Source organism: Heptranchias perlo, chromosome 7 (genome assembly GCF_035084215.1).
Source record: "Heptranchias perlo isolate sHepPer1 chromosome 7, sHepPer1.hap1, whole genome shotgun sequence".
Classification (NCBI taxonomy): Eukaryota; Metazoa; Chordata; class Chondrichthyes; order Hexanchiformes; family Hexanchidae; genus Heptranchias; species Heptranchias perlo.
Window position 1 is genome coordinate 16,881,589 of NC_090331.1, and position 8,393 is coordinate 16,889,981.

Consider the following 8,393-nt stretch of genomic DNA (forward strand, 5'->3'; position numbering starts at 1 on the left):
TGCTCTCCCCCCCCCCCCCCCTTGCTCTCCCCCCCCCCCCCCCTCTCGCTCTCCCCCCCCCCCCCCCTCTCGCTCTCCCCCCCCCCCCCCCTCTCGCTCTCCCCCCCCCCCCCTCTCGCTCTCCCCCCCCCCCCCCCCACCCTCTTGCTCTCCCCCCCCCCCCACCCTCTTGCTCTCCCCCCCCCACCCTCTTGCTCTCCCCCCCCCCACCCTCTTGCTCTCCCCCCCCCACCCTCTTGCTCTCCCCCCCCCCCACCCTCTTGCTCTCCCCCCCCCCCCACCCTCTTGCTCTCCCCCCCTCCCCCCCCACCCTCTTGCTCTCCCCCCCCCCCACCCCTCTTGCTCTCCCCCCCCCCCCCCTCTTGCTCTCCCCCCCCCCCCACCCTCTTGCTCTCCCCCCCCCCCCCCTCTTGCTCCCCCCCCCCACCCTCTTGCTCTCCCCCCCCCCCCCCCTCTTGCTCTCCCCCCCCCCCCCCCCTCTTGCTCTCCCCCCCCCCCCCCCTCTTGCTCCCCCCCCCCCCCTTGCTCTCCCCCCCCCCCCCCCCTCTTGCTCTCCCCCCCCCCCCCTCTTGCTCTCCCCCCCCCCCCCCCTCTTGCTCTCCCCCCCCCCCCTCTTGCTCTCCCCCCCACCCCCTCCTTGCTCTCCCCCCCCCCCCCTCTTGCTCCCCCCCCCCTTGCTCTCCCCCCCCCCCCTCTGCTCCCCCCCCCCCCTCCCCCCCCCTCTTGCTCTCCCCCCCCCCCTCTTGCTCTCCCCCCCACCCCCCTCTTGCTCTCCCCCCCACCCCCCTCTTGCTCTCCCCCCCCCCCCCCTCTTGCTCTCCCCCCCCCCCCCCCTCTTGCTCTCCCCCCCCCCCCCCCTCTTGCTCTCCCCCCCCCCCCTCTTGCTCTCCCCCCCCCCCCCTCTTGCTCTCCCCCCCCCCCTCTTGCTCTCCCCCCCCCCCCCTCTTGCTCTCCCCCCCCCCCTCTTGCTCCCCCCCCCCCCTCTTGCTCTCCCCCCCCCCCCCTCTTGCTCTCCCCCCCCCCCCCCTCTTGCTCTCCCCCCCCCCCCCCTCTTGCTCTCCCCCCCCCCCCCTCTTGCTCTCCCCCCCCCCCCCCCTCTTGCTCTTCCCCCCCCCCCCTCTTGCTCTTCCCCCCCCCCCCTCTTGCTCTTCCCCCCCCCCCCCTCTTGCTCTTCCCCCCCCCCCCCCTCTTGCTCTTCCCCCCCCCCCTCTTGCTCTTCCCCCCCCCCCCCTCTTGCTCTTCCCCCCCCCCCCCTCTTGCTCTTCCCCCCCCCCCCTCTTGCTCTTCCCCCCCCCCCTCTTGCTCTTCCCCCCCCCCCCCCTCTTGCTCTTCCCCCCCCCCCCTCTTGCTCTTCCCCCCCCCCCCCTCTTGCTCTTCCCCCCCCCCCCCTCTTGCTCTTCCCCCCCCCCCCTCTTGCTCTTCCCCCCCCCCCCCCCCTCTTGCTCTTCCCCCCCCCCCCCCTCTTGCTCTTCCCCCCCCCCCCCTCTTGCTCTTCCCCCCCCCCCCCTCTTGCTCTTCCCCCCCCCCCCCCTCTTGCTCTTCCCCCCCCCCCCCCCCTCTTGCTCTTCCCCCCCCCCCCCCTCTTGCTCTTCCCCCCCCCCCCTCTTGCTCTTCCCCCCCCCCCCCCTCTTGCTCTTCCCCCCCCCCCTCTTGCTCTTCCCCCCCCCCCCTCTTGCTCTTCCCCCCCCCCCTCTTGCTCTTCCCCCCCCCCCCTCTTGCTCTTTCCCCCCCCCCCCCTCTTGCTCTTCCCCCCCCCCCCCCCCCTCTTGCTCTTCCCCCCCCCCCCCCCCTCTTGCTCTTCCCCCCCCCTCTTGCTCTTCCCCCCCCCCCCCCCCCCGGCCTGTTGAACGCAATACTTCTCCATTGAAAAAATGCATGTTTCCCAGGAGGTTCTTTGAATCCCTCCCAGCTTCCTGAAACTTTTTTTGCAATGCAGCTTGATACTGGGGCTGGAGTTAACCTGCAGCTGGTGCAGTGCAAATTCACCAGAGTGTTACTGGGGCTTGAAGGGTTAAAATATGAAGACAGGTCACATAAACTTGCCTTGTATTTCCTTGAGCATCGAAGATTGAGGAGTGATCTGATTGAGGTGTTTAAAATGTATAGAGAAACTATTTCCTCAACCAAGAATGAGGGGGGACATAATCTTAAAATTAGTGCTAGGCCATTCAAGAGTGAAATCAGGAAGCATTTTTTTTCCACACAAGGGGTAGTAGACATCTGGAACTCTCTTCCCAAAAAGGCTGTGGATTTTGGGTCAATTGGAGCTTTGAAGACTGTGATCGATAGATTTTTGTTAGGTAAGGGTATCAAGGGACACGGAGTCAAGGCTGGTAGATGGAATTGATGTGCAGATCAGCCATGATCTAATTGAATGGGGGAGCAGGCTTGAGGGACTGAATGGCCTACTCCTGTACCTAATGTTCATAACTTAAAAGTGGTGTGAGATGACAACATCTCTTGACCTTACTGTGCTCGACTGTACAATCAGGACCTGAGTTTTAAAGGTTTTTTTTGTGTTAATACAGATCAAAACTGCTCTGTACTTACAAAAGTTGCATTTTAAGGGTGCATTTACACAGCAACTTTAGCATCGCAGCAAATTTGGAAGTAAACACACAGATGAGCGATCTAACTCTGATTCACACTTGGACCTGGAAAGTGAAACACATACCAGCAGTGTGTGAGGGAAGGTTTCAAACCGACTGTAAATCCCTAACCACTGTAAACGTGATCTTCAGTGCTCTGGGTTCCAAACGCCTTTTTCCAATCGCAGGCAGTCTTGTAACATCATGGGGCCTGAAAACTGTCTTTAGAAAAGTGAGGATGGGTTTCGAAGACCCAGAGTAAGTTGGCTTTTCAACCCCACAGCCGTCTTGAATACGATTCATTCACAGTTCACTACGCACAGTTAAAAGCATCCCAAGTGTACCCTTGAAGGCCGTGCTAGTTCTGGCTGTCAGTCTACAGAGTTCAATGTCTTCAGGGTTGGGTATTCTACAGTTAATAGTTTCTGATCAGTGCCTGTGCGTGATATGGAGCTGGCAGACCCCACTTCCTTTCCCCTTGTCTTCTGTTACATTTTAATGTTGGCATAGAACTGTGACAACTTGTTATCTTGACTTCTCACTGGACTATAGTTTCATCCACTGTGAAACCCAAATGGTTTAGGACCATTTCATCGAGATGGTTTCATACAGCTTGGCTTTAGTGAGCACGTCTTGACAGACTGTCAGTTTTCTGTCAACGTGCATCAGAAGTCACGTTGATGCAAAAGTGGTAATATAACTGCCCCATTATGGTGCAGTTATACCATTGGTACTAGTTTGGCACCATTTATGCAGCAGTGCAAGTAGACAGTGTCAAGTTATACCAGCCCCTTGCAAAGCTTTAATCAGTGAAAGCAGAGCTGTGTGTGTGTGTATATATATATTTGTGCCTTTGAACGTACGCACAAAATTCTATTCAATGGCCTTCACCTGCTGCTGAAAATTTTGGGTTGCTGTCTCTTTTCTAACTTTAAAAGGAATTCTGTGGGTTGTCTGAAGTGCCACTAACGTTAAATTTTAAAGTCTCAAAACTCTGTGTCGAATTGGATTACTGCAAGAAGTGTGAAGCTAGACAGTTTGTGAGGATGTTTACCCACACACAGCTGGAAAAGTGATAAATCAGTGCCAGTTTGTGGAAGTCGAACTGTAGTTGTATTGCTCATCTTTCTTTGCGTCGATTGAACAAGTAAAATGGATGCATCATCTTGTTTAAATAATAAGTGAGGAGAAAAAGCAATTGATAAAGACCTGCCAAAATTTTTCTCTCTTCAGCTGATCACTCCTAGCATTTTACTGATGTTCTGGCTCAAAATATGTCAGAAGTGTTCTTAAAGTGAGATATTTTAAAAAGTAACAGAGCCATACAAACAGGAAAGACATGTTTGAAAAGATCAGGGGAGTGTTTCATTTGGAATGGCTTCATTTTCTTTTTTTGAGTGTAATGGTTTTGAGTTTTTCGTAAGTTTTTTTTTAAAGCATTTGATGTATGCAATAGACCCTGTCTGAATATTATGCTTCCTTTCACAGATAGACAAGTTCCTATACACTTTGATTGGTGATGGCAAGTCGATTTGTTAGAAAACTTGCTGTATTTGCCAGCAAACATAGAACAAAGTTGCTGGCTGTTTCCTGTGGAGGACTGTTTGTTGCCAATGCCTTCTGTCATGTTTTCCCTCAGCGGACGTATGGAAAGTTGTACCAAGCGTGGTCAAGAGGAGTACCGGCTCAACTTTCGGACAAATTGCAGGATACTTTTCAAGAGGTGCTCAAAGATGCCGATGTGGAATCGACACGGAACTATACAGCGTTTGCTGCCTTTAGCTTTCAGCCAGTGAGTGCAGGGGTTCCCTGGTTACCCAGTGGTGCCTTCGTTGGCATCCCCGTCAACTTCAATAGCACAGATGATGAAGGGCAAGGGATTACCAATCGAATTGTCATGATCAATGGTAGAGATGTCAAGTGGGACAGTGAGGCGGGAAAAGCCCTAAAAGAAGCACTCACCTTTTCGTCTGATGCACAGAAGTTTGCCATCGCAAGAGAGGTTATGTATTTGCAGAGTAATAGCCCCATCATTCATTCACTGGTAGCATCAGCCTGTTTAGCGGGCACATATATAACTGGGGTGGTATCAAAACAAGCCCTTGGCCTTTACTCTGGCCCTGTGTTATTACGTGGCCTTTGCAACCTGGCCGTAGCAGCAATAGGACTTGTGGGTTACTTTCTTGTTTCTGATGCAGTTAGTCACTGGCTTGACTACAAATCAGACCGCCGCACAGCTAAAATATCAAAGGATTATGCCAAGGGAGGCATTGAGTTTTATGATAAAGTTCTTGCACGGAATAGAACTTTTCGTTCCCTGATGGGCAAAAAGGGAGTGGAAATGTATGCAACAAATGGAAACCTGTTCCCAAAGCACTGGTTCAGACTAAAACATGCTCCCTACACCTCCAGAAAAGAGATAATCGAAAGCACCCTAAAAGACTGCTGGATGTAAAATGCATTTGATAGTGTATATTTGCACAGTACCATGTGTCAGTGAATTCACTTCAATTTTACTTCGCCCTCGTCCCTTTTTTCTGTTTCTCTTTTCAGGTTCTTTTTGCCAATTACCTTAAGTGACATGAGGGGAAAAGAATTTACGCAGCAAGTTGTTGTGATCTGGAATGCACTGCCTGAAAGGGTGATTGAACCAGATAGTAACTTTCAAAAGGGAATTTGATAATTACTTGAAGGGAAAACATTTACAGGGCTATGGGGAAAGAGCAAGGGAATGGGATTAATTGGATAGCTCTTTCAAAGACAGCACAGGCACGATGGGCCGAATGGCCTCCTTCTGTGTTGTATCATTCTCTTATTCTCTGAGCCTCTTTCATTTTCTCTTTTCCTAGCTTTCCAATGGAGAAAGCATCTCTCCCAGCAACACAAAACTCAATTTGTGGTCACAAAACTCTGTCCCAGCACTTTACAATGAATTGCATCAGTACAGTAATTAATAGTGATGTCAAACTCTGTGTTTTTAACTTGCTACTTTCAACCAGTTGTGTTTCTAAAATCTGACCTTTCCCTTGAGTCGTGTAGAGCTGAATTCACATTAATAGAAAAGAACTACTTAATCACCTATTTGATTTCATGAAATTCAGATACAAAGTATACGGATAGCAAGAAATTGCCAGACTGGTATCCTGAAGTTTTTTGTTCAGTTACCTTTGGTGATTTGGAATAAATGTCAGAGTTTCTTTTTAATCTTTGATTATTTCCAAGTAACTAAGTCCATGAGTGTGAGAATTTCGCATGGTCTGTTGGAAGGTGTAAACTTAATATATCAAACAGTTTTTTTTTGTTAGTGTTTTCTTATATAAGGTAAGTTTTTGTTGCAGGTAATGGAGACAATGCGGTGGAAATTGCAAACTGCTGGATTAAATGTGAGTAAAAATAAATATAACTAGAAGAGCTGAGTTTGAATACCAGCCTTAATTGATAGTCACACTGGACCCTACCCTGACAGGTGAATTTCCACAGTCTGGTTACCAGTGGGCAAAACTAACCAAGCAGGATCTCTGCTCACCTTGGTGAAGTAACTAGAGCACAGAGAGGCATGATGTATGTGGGCTGCACTCCCCCTGTTGTCACTATCAAAGAGGCATGGATGTGGGAAATTAATGAGGACGGGAACATTGTAAAGTATTAACTTTCACAGTTTTCCATGATACTTGAAATTTAACAGGTTTATGAAATCAAACGGTGCAAGTGGATTAGAGATGTAAATGCAGGAAGAGAAAAGAAATTGGTTGTTAGGTTGGTTGCCCCAAATTTTGAGACTTTAGAAAAGTAACTGGTTGAAAATAATAAGTGTTCACCTTAAATTAGGGGTCAGTGTGTCACCTGTGTGTTAGGTGGCCCGAACGTACTTCTGCATGATTTATACTGGTGACAACATGCTGTAAAAACCTCTGCTGTCTGCTAATGTGCAGAAATTGCATCTAACTTGATTGTTCTGCAGGGTGTGAACCATGTTCCCACTACTAGTTCTCATTGTGCTAATTGGTGAAAGTTCCGCAGGCATATGCACGTTTCCTTCTTTATTAAAGGTGCTACATGTCACAGATAAAATCATGGTGATGCGATAGCCGGATCCTGCCTGAACAATCTATGTTTTAAAAAAACGGTTGTTAGAGTATGGGGACGATTCCCTTGGGCTCTATGTGACAGCTAGCTTTTATTCTCTTGTTGCGCTCTTTATTTGCTTAAATTAATACTGATTAACTGCCCTATCTTATTTTATACAAGACCCCTACAGTCAGCATGTAAGAAAATGCTTCTTCCAGCACTTTGGGCTGCATTTGATCCCATGTCTCAGTTGAAAGGGCAGTGCATTCAGCCACCAAACTCATCATGTAGAAAATCACGGCTACCAAATTGATTAGTTGCATTTAAAAGATGTAGAGCTTAAATTATACTAGCAGACTTTTTTGAAAAGGAACACTGCCATTGAGTATTCATACACAAACAAATATGTAAAGCACTACAAACTGGAAGATGGACCATCTTTACTTGTGGATAGTTCCATCTCTTAGACAGTGCACTAAGCTAAGAATGTTGGCTCTGAAATTCCATATGGTGAGCTGTGCCAGATTTGCACCTGCTAATGCTCTACCGAACTGAAGCCGCCAGAATTTTGTGAGTCGGTTCATTTGCTTAGCCATTGTAGGATCTCTAGTGCAAATCTTGTGTAAAACAGGAGTAATGTGCTTGAGGGTGTTTGGAAATCAGAGTCCAGCCTTTAAAGTCAGGCTGAAGATTGCTGGGGAGCAGCAGGTGAGTGGGAAAGTGTATGGATCACTGAGTTCGCTGCCAGCTCGCTGCACTGGGTGGCTCATGTCATTTTTGTTTCACTTTTCAAGAAGGTCTTCCATTGGAGCGTCTGTTAGACAGCTGTGGAAGGGACAAGGGCATTGCAAGCAGGAGCAGAAGAAGAGGTCGCAATCTTCATTCATTCTCAGGGTGTGGGCATCGCTGGCAAGACTGGCATTTATTGCCCATCCCTAGTTGCCCTGACAACTGAGTGGCTTGCTAGGCCACTTCAGAGGGCCGTTAAGAGTCAACCACGTTGGTGTGGGACTGGAGTCACGTTTAGGCCAGACCGGGGTAAGGACGGCAGATTTCCTTCCCTAAACCAGATGGGCTTTTACGAAAATCTGATTGCTTCATAGTCACTTTTGCTGATACCAGCCTTTTATTTTCAGTTTTTTTAATAATTCAAATTCTCAAACTGCCATGGTGGGAGTTGAACTTCCGTTCTCTGGATTATTAGTGCAGGCCTCTGGAAGTTGAGACACTGGTGACAAAGCTAGGCGGAAATAGAAGAGAAGACTTCAGTGATCAGCTGTGCTCTGATGCAGCAGCCAGAGTCGTCCTCTGAGCAGTGGTAATCCAGGTACCCTAATCCATGTACACTGCCTCCCATGCAACTCCGGCCACCTCTCTAGGAATGTCTGAAGTCCAGGCCTTTTTGGATGGCGAAGTTGCGCGGGGCACAGGAGCTGGAGCATAGTGTAGAGCCCCTCCCAACCTGTCATGACCGTGAAAGTACCTCTTTAAGACCTCAATGGCCCTCTCAATGACTATAGAGGCATTTGTCTCGTCGTGTTCCTCTGCTGCTGTTCAGGCAATTCGGGGTCATCTGAGGATACACCTCCTCACCCACAAGCCATCCTTTCACTTAATTTCCCTGAAGAGCTTATAAAGATGAATTTCGAAGGATAAAGGCACTGTGACAGATCTTTTATTACTGGTCTACCTAAACTGATCTTTTGCCTTAACTACAATATTGATTTTTTTTTTTCT

General features: G+C 49.6%; 1 protein-coding gene across 1 annotated transcript in view; it reads left to right on the top strand.

The window, feature by feature from the left end:
• Nucleotides 1–5,792, top strand: part of tmem177 (transmembrane protein 177) — a 6,076-nt gene extending 284 nt beyond the window's left edge. Inside the window, exon 2 of the mRNA XM_067987102.1 lies at nt 4,077–5,792. Within this exon, the coding sequence (XP_067843203.1) occupies nt 4,108–5,043 (936 nt within the window). The 5' untranslated portion in view covers nt 4,077–4,107 and the 3' untranslated portion in view covers nt 5,044–5,792. The remainder of the gene's footprint in view (nt 1–4,076) is intronic.
• Nucleotides 5,793–8,393: the final 2,601 nt, after the last annotated feature.